General features: G+C 50.4%; 1 protein-coding gene across 5 annotated transcripts in view; it reads right to left on the minus strand.

Annotated features, from left to right (window-relative positions):
* Nucleotides 1-1,582: 1,582 nt before the first annotated feature.
* ABCB9 (ATP binding cassette subfamily B member 9) overlaps nucleotides 1,583-21,856 on the minus strand; it is a 51,983-nt gene continuing 31,709 nt past the window's right edge. For all 5 annotated transcript variants that reach the window (XM_069081700.1, XM_069081702.1, XM_069081699.1 and 2 more), the window contains 7 exons: nucleotides 13,819-14,016; nucleotides 9,295-9,423; nucleotides 8,429-8,617; nucleotides 6,890-7,063; nucleotides 6,301-6,460; nucleotides 4,483-4,619; nucleotides 1,583-3,156 (listed from right to left, as the gene is read on the minus strand). In XM_069081700.1, the coding sequence (XP_068937801.1) occupies nucleotides 2,845-3,156; nucleotides 4,483-4,619; nucleotides 6,301-6,460; nucleotides 6,890-7,063; nucleotides 8,429-8,617; nucleotides 9,295-9,423; nucleotides 13,819-14,016 (1,299 nt within the window). In that variant the 3' untranslated portion in view covers nucleotides 1,583-2,844. The remainder of the gene's footprint in view (nucleotides 3,157-4,482; nucleotides 4,620-6,300; nucleotides 6,461-6,889; nucleotides 7,064-8,428; nucleotides 8,618-9,294; nucleotides 9,424-13,818; nucleotides 14,017-21,856) is intronic.

The following is a 21,856-nucleotide window of genomic DNA, read 5'->3' on the forward strand; positions in this document are numbered from 1 at the left end:
CCAGGAGGAAGGCCTGCTGGTTGCATGGATCACAAAGCCACATCCTGCCCAGCTCAGCAGCCTCTGCCCAGAGACATCAAGGCAACAAGGAAATTAAAAAGGGTTTGGGGGGTGAGGGAGCAGTCAGTGCTTCTATCTCACAGAAGCCAGAGGAAAGAGTATCTGGCCAAATTCCAGAATAAGGTGAAAAGAATGGTGAGGGTGGGTGGGGAGGCATCTCGTTAGGTTGTAAGACAGAGGTTTGTTCAGCCAAGCATGGGTCTCTAGGTCATGGGTTATGGCAGCTGAGTGGTACAACTGGAATCAGAAAGATTTGGATTCAAATCCTGCCTCAGACACTTCCTAGCTGTGTGATTCTGGGCAAGTCACTTCCCCCTCCAGCCTCAGTTTCCTCATCTGTAAAATGGGGGTGGACACCTAATTGACCAAGGAGGAAAATGCTAGGTAAATGTTAGCTCCAGGTGCCAGCTCTGGAGGGGCCTGGGTTCTGACCAGCCTCTGCTGCAAAGACCATAAGTATGTGATCTGGGGTAGGTTACTTCCCCTGTGCAGGCTTATTTTCTTATGTATAAAATGAATTGCATGACCTTTAAGCTTGCTTTCCTGCTCTAAATCCAAAGAGCTGGCGTTACCCTCGGTCTCTGTTTACTTATCTGGACAAAAGAGAAGGATGAACGGCCAGCCTTCCCAGAACCACAGGAAGGGAAAGGGGAGGGACCATGAGCGTTTGCATGTGCCAGGCTTGAGCTCAATGCTTCACAAACATCTCATTTGGTCCTCACAATACTGCTGTGCTACAGTGGAGGAAACTGAAGCAAACAGAGTTTAAGCTCAGGATCACATGAATAGTTAGGGTCTAAGGCTGGTTTTGAACTCAAGTCTTCCTGACTCTGGGCCCAGTGCTCTATCCATAGCACCATGTGACTTAGCATATGGTTCCCTGGGAACCTGCCAGGCTCAGAGCCGTTGCCAGGAGAAAGGCCCCAGCCCAGAGAAAGCTGGAAAATTCTCAGGAATCCAAGGGAGTCTGAACACCAAAGGCGAAGGGGGAGGGGAAAGCTCCATGAAAATTATTATTATAATAATTATTATTATTATCAGGCACAAATCTCACAGAGGGAGGCAGACCCTACCATCACACACACACACACACACACACACACACACACACACACACACCCCCATGGGGAAGCCACCAGATGGCGGGGCCCTAGCCAGGAAAGGCAGCCTGGCTGAGGACGCAGTGCCAAAGGTCCAGGACCCTCTGTTCAGTTTCTCCTGAAGCCTTGGGCCCTATAGCTGACCTCCTGCCCAGGACTGGGACCAGGATGGAAATGCTGTGGAAAGAAGGGGCTGGGGAGGAGAAGAAAATCCCCCCACGGCTCAGATGCCCTTGGGACCCCCAGCAGAGAGAGAACCCAGGTGTGACTGACTGGATTCCAGGAAACACAAGGCCAGGGCCCAGGGAGGGCCAGCAGGGCACCACCTGTGGAACCCAGGGGAGGGTTGCCAGCCTTCCCAGCCTCCTATTCAATCAGGACCTCACGAGGTAGAGCAGAGGGAGGGAGACGCAGGAGGCAGCTGGTGGCTGGAGGGACAGAGGTAGTACTTTATTGAGAGGAGGGCTCCTCCAAGGGTTTGGAAAAAGCCCAGAACCAGGTTCAGCCTCCCCTGACCCTCCCAGCAACCCTATAAACAGAAAGAACAGAACATCACAATCAAAAGACCCGCAAACAGCAGAGAGCGGAGGAGAAGGGGAGGCTGCCAGTTGGCAAGGACAGAGGGCCTAAAGTGCTGGAGATGGGTGCCAGCCACCTCAAGGCAGTGCCATGGTCTGCCCTGTGGCCCGGGTGCCATCTGGCCCCTCACTCCCCAGGGTTAAGGTTCGTTGTGGTTCACAGTGAGACTGGCTTGGCTTCAGTGGCACAGAAGGGAGGAAGACACTGAGGAATTCCCCCTTACTCCAGCCTGGCCTGGCCCTGTGGCCCACCTCCTCCAACCCTCCTCTCCTTAACTCAACAGGCAGGGGCAAGGGAATAAAGGGAGCAGTGCTGGCCTCTGGAATAAAGGAGATGCTCTTTCCTGGGAGGGATTCAGCCAACTGGGACACCATGGTCTCCTCTCCCATGCCAGGGCAGGGGGTGGCAGGGAGAGCTCCCAAGAAGGGGATGGCTGAGGGCAGGGATGGTGGCAGACACTAATGCTCCACAGTTACCACTGGCCTGTTTTCCAGTGGGGAGGATGAGTCACTCTCAGCTCCAAGGGATAACAGAGGTTTAGGGAATTTCTTATGGGACTAACCCAGTCTTTCCTAGCTATTTAATGGAGAAACGATTTTTTTTTAAAGAACAATAATCGAAAGCTACATGGGGCTACACTCAGCTGGACCTGAGGATTAAAACCCCAGGGAAACCTCTGCCTCCCCTGGGAGGCGCCCAGGCAGAGGGAGCTGCCAATGCAGCACAGGGTGGGCACCAGGGAGTGACTCTGAGTATACCTGCTCTCTCCTCCAAGGACTCTGACTCAGGCAGGGATGGGGGTGGGATGGCACTGCCTGGTGAAGGCGGGCATGTCTGGGGGGGGAGCACCCCTCCAGCTTCTGTAGGGGTGGGGGTGATCCCGAGGCAGGAAGGGAGCTTGAAGCGGTAATGTGCTCAACTAGTAAACAGGCCTTGCTCTCTAGGAGTGGTCTCGAGCCTCTGCCTTCAAGTAAGATGGGCCCCCAGGTCCCAGCGGGCTCTGGGTTGGGCTGCCCTGGGTCTCCCTCGGGGGCCTCTGCCAGCGTGGGCACGGCAGGCTCGGCTCCCATCCTGGGGCTGGGAATGGGGGTAGAGGGAGGAGGGCTCACGCCTTGTGCACCTCGCTGTGCCCATCCAGGGGCTCCTTGTGGCTGGAGGGGAAGCGCATCGTTTCCGGTCGGCCACCCCCGCCACCCCCACTGTCGTCATCTGTGCCCGTTTCCAGTCCCAGGATCTGCCTCTGAACCAGCTTGGCATAGAGGCCTCCCTGGGCCAGCAGCTGCTTGTGCGTCCCCCGCTGTACCACGCGCCCCTTGTCCAACACAATGATACTGTGCGCCTTCTCCACAGTGCTCAGGCGGTGGGCGATGATCAGGACTGTGTGCTTCTGAAGGTTGCCATGGATGGCCTGCTGGATCTGGGGGCAGAGTGTGGGATGTTGGGGTGGGGCAGGACAGGAGGAAGGCAAGGAAGCAGGATGGCTGGCACAGTGAGCACAGAGCTGCAAGCCTGGCCCTGGGTTCCCTTCCCTAGACCTCACGGCCACTTCCTCATCCCTTAGATCCAAGGATCCGAGAGAAGGAGAGAACCGTGGTGGCCCATGAGCCCTACTCATACCCAAAGGGATCCCTGGCTGTGATGTTCCCAGCCAAATGCTAGCTGCCCAGCCTCTGGCAGAAGACTTGCCAGAAAGGGGAGCCTACTGCCTCCAGCGGCAGCATGGCTCACTCCTGGACACTGATCTTCAGCAAGTTCTTTCTGACTTGGTCTGACTCCTGGCAGCCTTCCAGCGCTGCTCCTGCTTGTGCCCTCCAAGGCCTAGCGGCACGAGGCTCATCCCTGCTCCCCAATGTGGAAGACCTCTAACGCATCCCTCCCCAGTGTGCTCCTCTGCAATCTAGCCATTCATCCTCCTGGCTGCCCTCCTCCGGACACTCCAGCTTATCAATCTTTTTATTGAATGGTGAGGCCCAGAATAGAACACAACACTTGAGCTGAAGTCTGACAAGGGCAGAAGACAGAAGGACTAACCCTCTGCTCATCCCTAAAAGCTGTGCTACTCCTTATGCCACCCAAGAACAGACTCACTTTTGGCCAACACATAACACTCCTGGCTCATCTTGAGCTCTGTGGTCCACTTAGACCCCAAGATCTTCTTCAGAACTCGGCACATCATTTATCCCTACTGAATCTCATCTTATTATATTCGGTCCAATGATCTAGCCTGTCTATATCTTTTTGGATTTTGACTATCATCTACTGTGTTAGCTATCTTCTAGGTTCTTTAAATTCCCTGTATTTAGAGCTAGAAGGGACTTCAGAGATTTAGTCCAACCTGCTCACTGTACAGAAAGGGAAACTGAGTTTCAGAGAAGCTGAGTGACTTAGGAGCATAGCTCATGGATCTAAAGCTGGAATAACCCTCAGAAGTCATTTAGTTCAATCATTTAGCTTCTGAGGAAACTGAGGCTCTGAGAGGTGGGTGACTTGTTGAGGGTCACAGAGCCTAGCACACCGTGCTGCCTCTTTAATCTCTACTCCCCCATTTCATAGTTAGGGAAACTGAGGCTCACAGAGAGTCCCAGAATAAGTCAAGGGCCACCTCCTTCCAACCTGTCTAATTGCTATGTGTCACCAAGCACTTTCCACAAAAGTCCAAGGGACTCTCCAAGGCGGGAAGGGCCTGCCCCAGACCGGCCTTACTCTTGCCAGCCTCCCATCCCCAGGACCTGCCCCCACCTACCATGTATTCGCTTTCTGCATCCAGAGCACTGGTGGCTTCGTCCAGGACGAGGACAGGAGGGTTCCGGACCAGAGCTCTGGCCATGGCGACTCGCTGCTTTTGGCCACCAGACAGCTGGGCCCCCTTTTCTCCAGTCTCTGTGGCAGGCAAAAAAGTTGGCTCAAGATTCTGAGAAAAGTTCAGGACCTTCCCCAAGGGACCAGAGCAAATAGTGAAACCTGAGAATGGATGACCGGTGGCCCCTGCCCTCTCTGTGACTCTCCCCACCCACCACCTTTGGCAGCAGCCTCCAAGTGTCCCTTCCAGAGAAGAAAGCCGCAAGTTAAAGCCTGTCCATTCTACAGTGTAGCACCTTAATGGTACCCCCTCCTCTTGTGTGTTTGGGAAAGGGCTAAGCACTACATGAGGAATTCAGAGAAGTATGGGAAAACTTACATGAATAAATGTAGAGTGAAGAAAGCAGAAGCAGGGGCAAAGCAAAGACTACAAAAATGTAAATGGAAACGGCAATACAAAAGAATTCTGCATAATTAAAATGACCAAGCCTGGCCCCAGGGAAGAGATGAGAAGATTCACCTCCAAACCAGGAAGACTTCTATGAACTGATACAGACTGAAGTGAGCAGAACAATTAAAACAGCAACAACATTCCCAAGAAAAACAACTTCAGAAAGACTGAAGGACTCTGGTCAATGCAATGACCAACCATGATTCCGGAAGATGAAGGATGAGGCAGGAGGACCCACCTCCCCACAGAGAAGTGATGGACTCAGGGTGGAGAACGAAACACATTTTTTGGATATGTCCAATACGGGAATTTGTTTTACTTGACTATGAGGACTTGGAGAGGAGAGGGGAAGGGAGGAAAGAAGAGGAGAGGAAGAGAAAGTGGAAGAGAGTGAGAGAAAATAAAAGCTCACTAATTGGAAATTATATTATAAAATTTATATTTACATATAAATTTTCTTTACATATAAAATGTTATATATTTAAATATAATATATTTATTATTATATAATAATATAAATATATATATTTATATATAAAATTATAAAATCTATTATAAAATTTAAATTAAAAAAATGAACATAAAGACCAACATAAACAAGTGAAAATAAGAAAATTCAGCTCTGCCGCTTTGCAGCAGTGGGGGTGGGGGTAGGGGAAGGTGCAGAACACTACTTCCACAGTCGGATTCAGCTGATGGGTGGGGCAATTTTGCAGGACTGATTTACCCTCCCTCCCTTTCTTAATTCTTGTTACAAGGCATGACTGGATGGGTAAGGGAAAGGGAAGGGTATGTCCAGAAACGGGGATAGCATTAAAAAAGCTATTCATAGGAAAGTCCCCAAAAAAAGAGAATTGGGCAAAAATAACAATTGGCATCTCCATGTGCTTCTGGACGTTATTTCGTCTGATCCTTGTGACAATCCAAGGAGACAAGTGCTACAGGTGTTTTGTCCCCATTTTACAGAGGAAGAAAGTGAGGCTCAGAAAAGTTAATTCAATTCAATAAACACTTACTAAGGACCTCTGTGTGCTAGGCCCTGGGCCGAGTGCTGGAAATACACAGAGAGGCCAAAGACAGTCCCTGCCCTTGAGAAGAATTAAGTCAAGAGACTTGCTCCTGTCCACACAGCTGGTGAGTGCCCAAGGCAGGATGTGAACATAGCCCTTGCTTTGAGAAATCCTAGTGAGGAATCTCTAGCGTTGGGAGGAGAAACGTGCTTTAGCCATGAAAGCATTTTTGGCACCCTTCGCGTATGTGGGCACACGCGTATGCAGGCGTGCGGGTGCGCCCACCCTTCAGGGCCCATACCTGTGTTATAGCCATCCTGCAGCTCCATAATGAAGTCATGGGCATTAGCCTTCTGGGCCGCGTCAACCACCATCTCAAAGGGCACCGTGGGCAGCCCATAGGAGATGTTGTCTGTGATGGAGCGAGCGAACAGAACTGGCTCCTGACTCACCAGGGAGATCTGCAGAGAGGGGTGGGGGAGGGGGGGTGAGCAGGAGCAGGAGAAGAGATAAGGAAGAAGGACAGCTGAGTGGGAATCCATCCATCCTATCCCACCCGACCAAAAACCGACTCTGGGGAGCAGGGAGCATTTGTAAACTATAAGGCAACTCAGGCGTCCCCAGTCCAACGGATAAGTGGTTATGCCAATCCATCACTTAATCAATAAGCATTTATTAGTGCCTACAACGTGCCAGCAGCCAGAAATACAGTTCAATTAGTGATTTAAGCCTTACTATGTGTTGGGTATTGAGGCTCCGATGGCATAAACAAAACAGTTCTTGCCATCAAGAAGCTTGCTTTCCATGGAGAATGACAAGCCCAGGATCCTAGTGCCCTGGTGGCCGCTGCCCACTCCCATCCACTGCCCAGAGGACCCTGGCCTACCTACCACTCTGTGTAGGTACTTGTGGTCATAGGAGCTAATGGGTTTCCCATCCAGCAGCACCCGACCCTCCTCCAGGGGATAAAAGTTCTCCAGAATGTTGACGCAGGAGCTCTTCCCACTCCCTGAGGGGCCCACAAGGGCAGTCACTTTCCCCGGGGAGAGGGTGAAGGACACGTTCTGTAAGGAGACAGACACAGTGATCAGGGTTCTTCTCCCGTCCACCTTCAAGACTGAATTGTAGAACACCAGGCCTGGGAGGGGTCTCCAAGGCCACCTAGCCCAGCCCTGACCAGTGGGCCTGCTGAGACCTCCAGGGATGACTCCCAGGCAGCCCAAGGCACTTGGGGTAGCTCCCACTCTGCTTCCTGGCATCTGGACTGAACTGGATGCTTCCCAGTCCCCACCAATTGCTCCTGGTTCGGCCCTCTGGGGCCGAGCGGAGCAACTTAACCACACCAATGCTCGAAGACAACTCTTGGGTCACCCCCCACACCTGGTAATAATCTCTTCTCTGTGCTCAGGGCCTTTCTCTTGTGCTGACCCGACTGTCCTCTGAATATTCTCCAGCTCGCTGCCCTTCTTACCTCGTGGTGGCCAGAACTGAACATGACCCCAGATCTGGTCTGAAGGGAGCAGAGGACAGTAAGATAGCTCTCTTCTCATACCCGGACACCATGATTCTCTCAAAGCTGCCTGGCTACCACAACACACAATTAACTGAAACTGAATGTGTGTTTGTGGGCCACTAAAACTCTCAGATCTTTTTCAGACACACATGCCTCCTCATTCTGACCTTGTGACACTGGTTTTCTAAACCCAAGCTGAAGACTTGCCATTCTGCTTGGTGGATTTGATTCCACTGGTTGAAGCCTGATGGTGTAGCCTGCCTCTGGTATCAGCCCAGGCTTCCCAATGCTGTGTCACTTTTAGGACCCTCAGTGCCCAGGAAATCTGAGAGCTTCTCTTCCGACCTCCTGACAGCCCTCTCTCCCCAGGCCACTGTTTCTGAGCCCCCAGGCTCTCTAAGGCCTTGAAAGCTAGGCCTCTTGATCAGCAGCAAGAGGGCCCTGCTTCTGCCTGCTCAACACGGCACTCTCCTGACTCCTGGGCCTTCTCTGCCCATCTCTCTCTGGCACAGGGATGGCCAAACCATACAAATGCCAGAGCTGGAACAGACCTTAGAGATTATCTGGGAAAACCCAGTCATTTTCTGGAGGAAAAGACCATCCAAACCAAGAAGCACATATTAAACACCTACTGCGTATAAAATGTTGTACTAGCTGCTAGGGATACAAAGACAGAACAACAAATGGTCTTGTCCCATTGGGGAGGGAAGGGCTACCACATATGACAGAGAAGCATGTGCAGGGTAATTTGAGGAGGGAGGATTACTGTCTAGGAGGAAAAGGAATGAAGGTCACTGAAGTCCCCAACTTTCTGGGAGCCTGTGATTCAACCTCTCTCCCCACTGGTCAGAAGGTCAGCCCACCACTCTTGGCTTCCAGGGGTGAACATTGCTGCCCCTGGGCTTTCCTGGCTTACCTGCAAGACCTGGGTATGAGGACGGGTGCGGTAGGTAAAAGTGACGTTCTCAAAGTCCACTCGGCCCTCCAGGTGATCAGGGGCCAGGCTCCCGTCATACATCATAGTTGGCTGCCGATCAATGAACTCAAACACCTTCTCAGCTGCTCCTACCCCCTGCATCAAGCCACTGTAGACAGAGCCGACTGACTGGAGAGACACAAACCATCCCCGCCATTCCCCCCAAATTACTGCCTGGTAACTTCTGGGAGCCCCATCCCCAATCGCCAAAAGAATAGAGAGGCTTAGCACAGAGGACAAGAAGAAAAGGTCTTGCCCACACCCCCACCCCTATCCTGGAGAGAGATGGCCAGGATCTTCCTGAAGAGCCAGGGAAGAAACTCTGTCCCATCAGCGTCCCTGTGGGGCTGCAACCCCCTTCCCGCAGGTACATTTACAGCTTTTCTTTAGCCTTGGAGAGCTGGGGACCTCTGAAGCCATTTCCTTTAGCTCCTCCCTGAATGAGAATCCTCACTACCATGTCTCTGACGAAGGGTGCTGAGGTCCTGCTTAAAGGCCTCCAGAGAGGGGAGCCAGCCTGCACCAGTGTGGGACAGCTGTCATTGCTAGGAAGCATTTCCTGATGCTATAGCTCTGGGAGCCCAGGAGAACAAGGCTGGTCCCTCCTCCATGTGACCGCCCTTCAAACTCTGGGAAGGCTCTCCTGTCGCTCTCACCACTCTCCAAGGCTTCTTTTCTTCAGACTGATCATGCCTATGCCCTTCAGCAGATCTCCCCCTGTAGCTCCCTCCCTGTCCTTGGGTCATCCTGCTGGCCCACCCTCCTCGAGGTCATGCCTTGGCCTATGCTCCTCACCCAATGCTCACCTCCATACAATCTCCCAGAACGAACTCATAGATGATGAAAGAGATGAGGTTCCCGCTGGTCATCTGGCCCGAAATGACAAGATGGCCCCCGTAGTACAGGATGCTGACCTGCACCACCAGCAGGGTGAGCTGGAGGCCCAAGGGACAAAGGGAATCGGGATTTGGGTCAAAAGGTCCTGACTCAGGCTGGTCCTCCCCCATCTCCCTGTGCCCCACTAGCCTGACAGGGAACAGAGATGGGGGGAGGGGATGTGGCAAGGGACTCAACTGAGAAATACTCAGATTTGGGCAGTAAGGCCCCTCCTTGAACTTCCACAGGATCGTGGGACCACAGCTGCCCCACTGGAAGGGACCTCAGAGGCCAACTGGTCCAGAACCACACCCTCATCTTACAGATGAGGACAGTGAGTCCCAGGGAAGCAGAGTGACTTACAGAATCCTAGATCTAGAGGATGGAGGGGCCTCAAAGGCCATTGGCCCAGGGAGTTCAAGTGGGTTTACTCAGGGACACACAGGTAGAAAGCCTCAGAGGTCCTCTGACTCCAGCCAATGCTTTTCTCCTGCATGACACAGCACTGGCTCTCTGGTGAGGGATCACTATTAAAGAAGATTCCTTCCTGTCCTTGGGAGAAAGGGAAAGAAGGAGGGCAAGAAACCAAAAGACTTCCCATCTGGAAAATGCCCCTCACACAAACAGCTCCATTATTTGTGACATAGGGGAGGAATCCAGCCCCATGTTACAGATAAGGAAAACCAAGCCAGGAAAGATGAACTAGTGTCTAACCAAACCTCTTCCAGATTGTCCTTGGGATGTTGATTCTTTGAACCCAAGTGAAAGACTTTACATACTCTCATTTATTATCATTTCTTACCCACAGTTTGCTGCTATTTTATTTTTCAGCATTTGAGTATGTTTTGTATGAGGGACACAGCAGAGAGAGAAGTGGCTACACCCAAATCCAACTTCTGACCCATATGACCTATATGACCCTGGCCTAGTCACTTAACTAAGTGTCCCAGAAAACCCTCTAACAGTTTTGTTCTATTTCAAACAGAAAACTAGGGTGCGACCAGTTCTAGAGCTTGTCTCACCTGACTAGCAGTGCCCAAGGGGCCTCCTCTTAATAAACAAAGATAAACCTTTCCCAATCTTCCCCCCATCTCCTGGATCACCACTTTGTCATGGCGGAGGGGCTTGTGCAGCTCAATGAGACTATGAGCTATGCCATGCTGAGTTATCCGAGATGGACAGGTCATAGCGGAGAGCTCTGGCAAAAAAGGGTAAACCACTCCAGTATCTTTGCCAAGAAAACTCCATGGATGGTACTAAAATGATAAAAAAAAAATAGGCCATCAAAAGATGAACCCCTGTGGTCAGAAGGTGTCCAACACACTAACTGGGAAGAATGGAGGTGAACCACAAGTAGCTAGAAAGATGTGGTCAAACAGGAGCTGGAAAGATTTAAGTATCAACATCTTGGGTGTCAGTGAACTTAAATGGATGGGAATGGGCGAATTTAATTCAGGGGATCACTACCTATAAAAAATATAACGGGCAAGAATCCCTTAGAAGAAATGGAGTAGCTCTCATAGTCAACAAAAGAGTGAGAAAAGCAATACTGGGGTATACTTTCAAAAATGACCAAATAACATCTGTTCTAATCCACGGCAAACTGTTCAGCATCACAGCAATACAAGTCTATGCTCCAACCACAGATGCCAAAGAAGCCAAAATTGGTCAGTGTTATGAAGACCTACAAAGTCTTCTAGAAAAAATACTCAGAAAAGAGATGTCACATTCATCATAGAGGACTGGCATGCCAGACTAGGAAATTAAAAGATAACTGGAATGACCAACAAGTTTGGCCTTGAGTACAAGATGAAGGAGGGCAGAGATGAATAGAGTTTTGATAACTTGCTGGTCATAGCAAACATTCTTTCCAACAACCCAAAAGGCGACTCTACATGTAGACATCACTAGACGGTCAAAATCAAAATCAGACTGATTCTATGTTGCAAGCAAAGGTGGAGAAGCCTATACAATGAGTTAAAACAAGACCTGAGCTGACCGTGGCTTCTTACTGCAAAATTCAGACTTAAATTTAAGAAAGGAGGGAAAACCATCAGGCTCTGTTGGTATGACCTATGAATATGAAGTGGAGGTGATGAACAGATTTGGTCGATAGAGTGCCTACGAACTATGGGCAGAGGTGTATTGTGTAGGAGGCAGCAACAGAAAAACATCCCAAGACAAAGGAGAGCAAGAAAGCAAAATGGCCGTGTGATGAGGCTTTGCAAATGGCTGAGGAAAGAAGGAAAGGGAAAGGCCAAGGAAAAAGGGAAAGAGAGACCCAACTGAATGTAGAATTCCACAGAATAGCAAGGAGAGAGAAGGCTTTCTTAAATGAGCAATGCAAAAAAATAAAAGAAAATAAGAAAATTCGAGATATCAGTGGAAAATGTCATGCAAAAATGGACACGATGAAAGACAAAAATGGTAGGGATTGAAAGGAAGCAGAAGAGATGAGAAGAGGTGGAATTAAGAAGAGGAGAACTATACAAGAAAGATCTGAGCATCACCAATAACCACCATGGTGTGGATACTGATCTAGAGTCAGACATCCTGGAGGGTGAAGTCAAGTGGGCCTTAAGAAGCATTGCTAACAGTAAAGCTAGTGGAGGTGACGGGATTCCAGCTGAGCTCTTTAAGATCCTAAAAGATGCTATCTTCAATATACCAGCAAATCTGGAAAACACAATAGTGACCAATGGATTGGAAACGATCAATTTACATCTCAATCCTAAAGAAGGGCAATGACAAGGAATATTCACATTACTGAACAAGTGCGCTCATTTCACATGTCAGCAAGCTTATGTGTTAAAGATTCTGCAAGCTAGGTGTCAGCTATATGTGAACTGAGACCTACCAGGAGAACAGGCAGAGGAACTGTTGGGCAAGATTAAAGGCAAAAGGAGAAGGGGATGGTGGAGGATGAGATGGATGGAAGGTCCCACGAAAGCAACAAGTATGAGCTTGGAGAGACTTTGGGAGATAGCATAGGATACAAGGGCTTGTTGTGCCATGGTCCATAGGGTCACAAAGAGGTAGACATGACTGAACAATGATAAATCTTTCCCTCAGGCCCTTAGGCTTTCCTGACCCAAGCTATCCTCTCTCACTCAGGCTGAACTTTGGCAGAAACTTAATGGTTTCATGAGGTTTTCCCATTCCTGGAGAAGAAGTCTGAACCAGCCCAGGGCAAGGGGTCAGGTGGTTCTTGTCCAGGCCATAGTGCCCTAGGAGTGAGCTCTGAGGAGCAAGGTCATGTGGGTGTCCATGTCTGGAGTTTGCCAGACTGGCCCCAGGGATCCTGCATGACCATTGCAGAAGATGCCCTTGGGTTCCCAGCTCTTTGAAAGAAGATCAAATTCAAAGAGAGAACTTTAGCCCTCACTTCAGGACTTGAGAGAGAAGGAAAAGTAGAACAAAGTGGGGATGTCAGGAAAGTCAGGTGTTATCCATTTATCATCATCTTAGAGGCAATGTGATGCAGGGAAATGGCACTGGATTTAGCATTAGGGGACCTGGGTTCAAATTCTAGTTTGACCATTTACTAGTTATGTGACCCTGGGAAACTCGTGGGTCTCTGTAAAATGATGGGGCTGGACTAGATGGCCTCTAGAATGCAGTCCATGATTTCATGACCTTACTGTAAGGTAAACTACTCCTTTAAGACCCTTTCATCTGGAGCAGCTGACCAAGAAAGCCTTCACATTGGATGGAGACAGAGATGAGTCTGCCTCTTTCTGCCCCCAACACAAGTGAGGTCCCATTCTACAGCATTCACATGGGATTTACATCTGGATTTTACACCACACACCTTTGTTTCTGTTCCAGACTGTCCAAACCCTGTCTGAAAGCTGTGTTTCTTTATGCAAACCTAACAGCAGTTTTAATTAAAACACAGTTCTTTTTCTAACCCATTAAGGCATCAAAATGTTCACCTATAATAGCAACAATCTCTGCCATCATTAGACAGCTGGTACAGATCTTTCCCTTTACACACTCCATATGAAAAGGGCCTCAAAGGGCTGGTGCCCTCACCACCACCACGTCTCTCCTGACACTGAGAAAGCACTGACAGAGCCTGTCTCTAGGCCTTCCCTCCAAAGGACTAGAAATTCAGTTTCCTGAAACCCCATGAAATGTGGCTTGTCATCCTCTTGCTGAACTGGGCCCCTCTAGCCAGTATCCTCCCACCATGGTTCCTTCTCTTCCTGGGATCTCTGGTCCATACAGGGAACAGAGACTAGAAAATGGCAGGGCTGGGGAGGAAGAAGAAAGGGTAAGCACTGGGTTCCCAGAGATCTCTGGTCCAGTTGAGAATAGGACAAAAATTGGTGGGGAGGGATGGGAGAGGGGAAGTCCTGTATGCCAGGGACCCAACCAGCACAGATGCCTCTGCTAGGCCCTGGAGGCTGAGAAGCTAAAGGTTGGATAGGGGTAGGAGCAGTCACACTTACCCCACTGCCCCAGACGTAGTACGTATAGGCCATGGCTTCCTTCCTGTTCAGCTTGTACACCTGCTGCAGCTTCCTGGCATACACCTCAGCCTCCTCTTCCTCATTGGCAAAGCTCCTGACTGTCTTCATAGCACTGATCGTCTCCTCGGCTGTATTGCTAGCCCTGGCCAGGGCATTCTGGACCTCTTTGGAAAGCCGCTATGTGTCCAGGACAACCCAAGAAGGAAAAGGAGAGGAAACAGCAAATTAGCATCATTGCAGAGTCTGTGTCCTCTAGGGCCATTGTATTCCCATGTTCGTACTGAAGCTTCCCCTGCACAGACCACGGAGAGCCTTTGGGTTTCTCTCCCTCTGTGGATGACACAAGCCAGATGATTTCACTGGTATTGGGAATTCCCATCTGGCAATGCAGATGGACTCTTGCTCTGCAGTGCGCAATCTTAGAGAGTTTTCTGGGTTAAGTGACTTACCCAGGGTTATATGCATAGTATGGATCAGAGGTGGGATTTGGGGATAGTGTGGACTTTCCTGACACCAAGGCCAGTCAGTTCTCTCTGCTATGTCCCTCATATAAAACATATTCAGATGATGAAAAATATAAATAGTTGCAAGCTGTGCAGAAGAAACTAGGGCAAAGGGAGGACACATCAAATCTTTCACTTGGGTTCAACATCCCAAGGACAAGACGGGAGAGTGGTGGGCAGATGACAGTGCACGTGAAGAAGCTGGGGAGCTCTGTGGGCTTCAAAATCAATGCGAGTACATGAACTTGCAGGCAAGAAGGCAATCTTAGGCCAAGTCATAAAGGCACCACGTTCAGCTAGAGGGAAATAATCACCCCACCATCCTCTGAGCTGGCCAGACTGCACCAGGAGCATTACATTCAGTTCAGCCTAACCATCCACACATGAAAAAAATGCTTGTCATCGAGGCTGTGTGGTACCATGGGTGGGGGTGGGGGGGACAACCCACAGTGCTGTGTCATTAGCACAAACGTTCCAATCGGACTATGATGTGGGCCCAGAAATGGAACAGAGGGAAGAGCCCAGGTTGGACTGCATTTGAGGAATTGTGCTACGCTTTTTAATAAGCTTAGCCTTCGGAGAAGGGATTCCTAGGCTTCATCAGCATACCCATGGGTAGTCTGGGACACCATCAAGGTTAAGAAACCCTTCTCTTGTTCAACTCCCTCATTTTCCAGATGAGGAAATAGGCCAAAATCTCCCCGAAGGGCAATGGAGAGATGACCGGTGGGCCAATTACCAAGGCTGAATTATGTGCACAAAGCAACATAAAAGATATTATCAGAGAGACAGGAAAAGGAGGTGGGCCAGTCATGCAGTGAAAGCAAGTGATGGCAGATGGATGGCCTTCCCTTCAAGATGTGCTGGGACTCACTTAATGTCAAGAAGCCTAGAGGAAGCCCCCGTTCCTGCCAATGTGTCCATCCCAATAGAAGTTTTAATAGAGACCATGAACAAGAGTCACACAAGAGGAGAGGTTACTATCTGCAAGGCTAGACTGAGGGAGGGGATGCCTCCATCAAGGAGATGACTGATACATTCAGTTCAACAAATGATATTAAGGCCTTAACAAGGAGAAGCCTTTCTGAACTAGCCAAGGTCCTGATCAGTCAACTGGAAATGCCTTTCAGCACCAGGTCTTGGCATAGTTTTGGCCTCTAATTAGGCATAGTCAGACAGGAGACTCAGGAACCTACTATAGTAGGCCCCTGGTGGCAGGCAGCTGCCAGGGGAGCTGCAGTAGATCCACGGAGGAGTGGGCCCCACGTCTGACACCAGAGCAGGCCTTTCCACTGCTCCAACTGCTTCCTATCAGGTGCAGCTCCCTGGGCTTCAGTTTCCTCATCTGGAGAAGAACAAAGGTGCTGCTCTAGGTCAAGGGTCTTTAACCTGTGTGATTTCTAAACATTTTGGTCAAAGTACTTCAATATAACTTGTAATTCTGTATATTTTATTTTATGTATTTAATAAATGGTATTGATAGCAAGTATCTTTATGGGGCTTAAGGGTTGAGGAATTGCTCTATAAATATGAGCTCATTTGATCCTTACAACAACCCTCGGAGGTAGGTGCTATTATTATCTCCATTTTTCAGATGAGGGAACTGAGGCAGACTGAGGGGAAGTGACTTGCCCAGGGTCACATGACTAGTAAGTGACTGAGGCAGGATTTGAACTCTAAGGTCAGCACTCTCTGCACCTAGTGGCCAATCTAAAAACATGATTCTAAGAAGGGGCCCATAGGTTTCACTAGTCTCCCTATTAGATCCATGTCTTACACACCACAGACACACACACGCACACACACACGCACAGACAGAGACAAAGACACACACACTGGGATAACAGATCTCCAAGCTCTTTGAAGACAGGGAACGATGCTTTTCTGGCCCCAGTGCCAAGCCCAGGAAGGTCACTTTGCTGAGGGGGGACAAGGGAGGAATGGATCTACGATTTCACTGTTTTTGCCAATTCCCAGTATAGAGATGTCTCTACCAGGGCAGAGGGCACAGGGTTACCAGGAAGTACGCTGACTCATCCAGGAGAAGGGAGCAGCACTTGAACACAGGTCTTCCTGAGTCCCAAGCTGGCACACTGAACACTGACCTGGCACACAGCAGGCATCTAATTGTTGACTGACTGCTTGCTCCTAAGATCCTCCTCCCAATGCTGACTCACAGGATAAACTGAGTTGGGGGTAAGGGGGAGGAGAGCTTGAGGCTCCCTCTGTTCCAGGGATGTGCCACCCGGCACCCTGGGAGGCTTCAGAGGCAGGGGCCATAACGAGGGCTGAGGAGCCTCACCAGGCACTCATGGCCATCCTCACAGCAAAGCTGGGAGGGAGCTGCTGTGGCTAGCCCCACTTTTCAGGGGAGGAAACTGAGGCTGAGAAAAGCTGAAGGTTTTGCCCAAGGTCACACAGCTAGTCTGCGTCTTGGTCTGAGGCAGGATTCGAACCCAGGTCTTCCTGACCCCCAAGTCCAATTCCGTCCACTATGCTACTTTATGGTGGTGTTCAATTGTTTTTCAGTTGTGTCTGAATCTTTATGATCCCACTTGCGGTTTTCTTGGCAAAGATCCTTGAGAGCTTTGCCATTTCCTTCTCTAGCTCATTTTACAGATGAAGAAATTGAGGCAAGCAAGGTGAAGTGACTTGTCCAGAGTCACACAGCTAGTGTCTGAGGCTGGATTTGAACTCAGGTCCTCCAGACTCCAGGTCCAGCACTCTGTTCACTGTGCCACTTAACTGTCCTAAGCTTCAGCTTTAGTATTAAAGTATTTAGTATTGCCACCCAGGCGCTGAGGACTTGGCCACTTAGTTACCTCTTAATGGAAAACATGGAGGAAAATTCTGAATTTAGACTCAGCAAAGACCTAGGTTTGGATTGTCTGCCTCTGACAATCACTAGATGTGTTACCCTGAGTAAGTCACTTCACTCTCTGGGCTTGTTTCCTCATCTGTAAAATGGGGGGAAATGGATCTAACACATTGGGTTGTGGTGAAGGGAGAAGGGAAGAGAGGGATGAGAGGAGGGAGAAGGGAGAAAGAAAAGGAGAAGGTAGCAGAGAAAGAGGAAGAAGAGATACCCCCAACAAAAGTGATGCTACCTCACGTTTACATCAAAATATAAGGTCTGACAACTCCCTTACATATGTGAGCTCATTTCATTCTCATAACAAACCTTCGGGGGAGGAACTATGGTTATAGTCCCATTTTACAGATTCAAGAGAGGCCAGGTGACTTACCCATTGATAGAAAATGCTTTGCAGGCCTTAAGGTGCTGGGTAAACACAACTGTTATGATGGAATCAGAGGGCAACCCCCCCCCCCCAACAGATGTCACACCTTTGTCACCCTGGACCAGGCCATCAATGACCTAAGGGCCATGGAGAGAGCTGGGGAGGAGGTGAGCCCTGGCCGAGGGGAGAAGGAGCGTGCCTTGTGGAGGCGGCCGTCATTAAACTGTTCTGGCATGGAATGTTATTAAGGGGTGAACCTTGAAGGATCCTCCTCCTAACAGCACACGCCCAGACCAGAAGGCCAGGTTTGGGTCCAGGGGCCCTGGACACTCCAACGTCCCTGCTTCACTCATGCAGACCTCCCATCCTGTCCTCTCTCCAACCCTCCCCCTGCCCCCGGGCTCCCATCTAGGGCCCCGCTCTGCTTTCCTAACTTTGAGGTGAAGATACAGGCTACTGACTATGTCCTGCGCCTCTGCCACAGGCACTCCCATGGCCTGGTCGTCTCTACAACTTCTCTGCTTTCTCTGGCATCTGGAGCTCTCCTCTCTCTCCATCTCTCTTTCTCATTCTCCTCTCTCAATGTGTCTCTGTCTCTCTCTCCATCTTTCTCCTGTGTTTCTCTCTCTTCTCTTTCTCTTCTGTCTCTCTCAGCATCTCACTTCTCTCTCTTTCTCCTCTGTCTCTCTGTGTCTCACTTCTCTTTCTCCTCTCGTTCTCCTTTGTCTCTGTGTCTTTCTTCTCTCTCTTTTTCTCCTCTATCTCTCTTCTCTCTGTCTCCCCTCTTTTTCTTCTGTCTCAGCACCTCACTTCTTTCTCCTCTGTCTCTCTGTGTCTCACTTCTTTCTCCTCTTTCTCCTTTGTCTCTGTGCCTCTCTTCTCTTTCTCCTGTCTCTCTTAGTGTCTCACTTTTCTTTCTCCTTTGTCTCTGTGTCTCTCTTCTCTTTTCCTCCTCTGTCTCTTTGTCTCTGTGACTCTATTCTCTCTTTCTCCTCTGTCTCTCTCAGTGTCTCACTTCTCTTTCTCCTTTGTCTCTGTGTCTCTCTTTTCTCTCTTTTTCTCCTCTGTCTTTCTCCATCTCTCTCTCTGTGCATCTCTCCTCTCCACCCCCACGCACCACACCTCCAGCTCTCCTCTCTCCTGAGCTCCAATCCCCTGGCACCGTCTCCAGGACATGTCCCACTGGAGGTCTCAAAGGCCCACACCCCAAACACCTCCTTCACTTTCCTCCCCCAAACCCACCCCTGCTGCTGACTTTCTTGGTTCTGTCCAGGGCATCCCCACCTTTCCAGCCACCCAAGTTCAAAATCTCCAAGCCAGTCTCAATCTTCCCCAGTCGTTCTGTCTTCCTACCATCTCTGGGCACCAGCTCCCTTCTCACGTTGAGCACGACCCTCGTCACTGATCCCTTGGAGCACTGAATCAGCCTTCTCACCAGTCTTCCTGCCTCGGCTCACCCCTCTCTCCGGCCAGCCCTTCATGCCGCTGCCAAGTCACTTTCTTGAAGCACAGCTCTGACAGTCCCTCTCCTGTCTGTCTGTCTGTCTGTCTCTCTCTCTCTCTCTCACACACACACACACACACACACATACACACACACACACACACACATGAGTAAATAACAGGACCCAGGTCCTCAGACTTCAACCCTTTTTGCACTGGCTGTGCTCCCTACTGCCCTAGGATCAGATTCACACTCTGTGGTTGCGCCTGGAGCCCTTCATTCTCTGCTTGCAGGACACCCTTCCAGCCTCTGCCCCCTTGACCTCCCAGGCCTGCTAACTCCCAACTGCTCATCTCCTGCATCTCTCTGCTCTAGCACGGGGCTACCCGAGGCCTGGGATGGTCCCCCTTCTCGCCATTTAGCCTCAGCCACGATGTGTCTCCCAGAACAGGCCTTTGCTGACTGCTCCCCGTCCCCGCAGTGTGTGCACACACATGAGCAGGCTGCTGCCCTTTGAAGGATTATCAGCACCTTGAAGAGCCTAGCTTAGGTGTTCAACAAATGCTCGCTGACTGATTGCTGGATAGGCCTAGGGAACGACAATGTGAGCCAATGCAAAGAGGGTTGAAGTCTGAGGACCTGGGTCCTGTTATTTACTCTTCCCTCTGTGTGTGTGTGTGTGTGTGTGTGTGACAGAGAGACAGACCGACAGACAGACACACACATACACACACACCTTAGGCAAGTCACTGCCCTTCATGTGACCTTGGTTTCCTCACCTGTAAAATAAGGGAGTTGGGGAGATGACCTCTGAGGTCCTTCCCAGCTCTAGAGCTATGACCCTAAATGCTGTTCTGGAATCTACTGAGTTTGGCTGGATGGTGCAGAAATTGTAAGGGGATGGGGGGAACCAGAGAGGTGGGGTGGAAAGGCCCCAGGGGCTGCCAGGTAAGCCCCACCCATAGGCTCACACGACCACATTCAGTGTTTCCATTTGGCCAGGAAAAGGCATCCATGTGACTCAGGGGCTGGGCAGGGGCCTCCAGGGTGGGACTGGGGAAACACAGCAGGATCTGTTTTTAGGGGATTGATTCATTTCAGGAAAAGGGGGGGTGGGGAGGAATGGGAAGGAGGCCAGGGCTGACCAGCCTGGCACACAACCACTGTGCTCTCTTCCCCGTCCTGGCTTCTACAAGAGGCAGTAGCTGGGGAGGGATGGGGACGGCCACAAGCAAACCTTGAGCCCAGGACAAGGGCTGCCCAGCCATCATTAAAGCCCCGCCTTAGTCTCCAATCCAAAAAATCAATCAACAACTCTTTTTCTAAGGGCACTGATGATACAGAGACAAAGAAGTAAATAATCTCTACTTGCAAGTTTACATTCTAATGGGAATTTCCAGGGAATTCTTATAAGCAGATCTTGTATTCAAGGTAGCCTGGTGAAAGAGACAGGAGGCCTGGATTGAAGTCTTGCCATGGGCACATGCTGGCTGTGTGAGCCTGGGGAAATCCTACTTGCCCCCAGACAACTCTCTCAAGTTTTAAGTTAGGTTTGAATCACACACCCCCAAATCCCAAATAGAAATAGAAATATAGTGAGAGAGAGAGGAGAGAGAGGTAGATAGATGGATGGGTGGATGGATAGGAGCAGGTACAGGTGACAGCCAAGCCCAAACCAAGGCCAATCACTTCTTGGCTCACTGGGGCACCTCCAGCTCATGACCCTCCTAACGCCCAGTCCTCTCCCCCTGACACCTGAAAGAGGAGCAGGAGCAACTGTAAACACCGGCTGGGGCTGAGCTCAGACCCAGGTCCAGCCTGATGTTCTCTGCACTAAACTTCCAGGAGCCCGAGGCCTCTCCCCCTCGCCCCTATGGCTCTTTCTGTGGCTCTCTCCAGCCCTGTATTAACGAATACAATAGATACAAACTATGGCTAACTCCCACCCTCTTCCACTGTGCCCTCTGCAATTACTGTTCCATAGTGAACAAACGCCTCTCCATCCCTGGTTTTCTCTGTGAAGCTGCATGGGAAGGCCGGGCCCTGGGAGCCTACAGGGAGTCTCCACTCAGCTTCCCTCTGCCACTGCCAGCCTTTCCTTCATCTCAGTCCTTGGCAACCTTTCCTCATCTTTCCTGGGCAGTCTCCATATGGTGCCCCCACCACTTGTCCTTCTTTCCCAAGGAGTTCCCTGGCTCACCAGCTTCCTCCCCACCCACTACCCTTATACCAGGGGGCTTCAACATTCATGTTGTCACTGACTCCCTTACCTCCTTCAGTCCCAGGATCTTCACACGGGGCTGGTAACACACACATATCTCACCACTATCTGTACCTGTTCCACTTCCCTAATTACAGACTCTGACATTCCCCTCCACTTCTCCCTGGGCCTCCCCCCTCCTACACCTGTTCTCTGCCCTGCCCCCACCCACTACCTTCTCAGGCTCCTCCCTCTCCCATCTCAGCTTGGCACTGATGCTGTTTACAGATCCTTCACTGGTCCCTGGTCACTGCTCATCCCTCAACAAACCTCCGCCCTCACTTCCACCATCCTTCTCCTCTCTTCTCACTCATGGTCACCCACTGAAGGCACAGGAAAATTCTTGTTGCGGATCCCTCCTTTTATTCCCCCTGGATTAATTCCCTGGGACCTCACCCCTCCCAGAATCAAATCCAAACCTTCTCTACCTTCCTCAAGCTCCCCCAATCCTTCCCGCTCTGTCTCTCCCTCTCTCTTTCTCTCCCCCCTCTTCTTCTCTCTCTCTCCTTCTGTCTCTCTCCCCTCTCTCTCCTTCTCTCTCTCTCCGCCTCTCCTTCCTCCTTTCTCTCCC

This window comes from Petaurus breviceps, unplaced genomic scaffold, assembly GCF_028583685.1.
Source record: "Petaurus breviceps papuanus isolate PSGF00001 unplaced genomic scaffold, PetGlider_PUasm1.0 99, whole genome shotgun sequence".
Classification (NCBI taxonomy): Eukaryota; Metazoa; Chordata; class Mammalia; order Diprotodontia; family Petauridae; genus Petaurus; species Petaurus breviceps.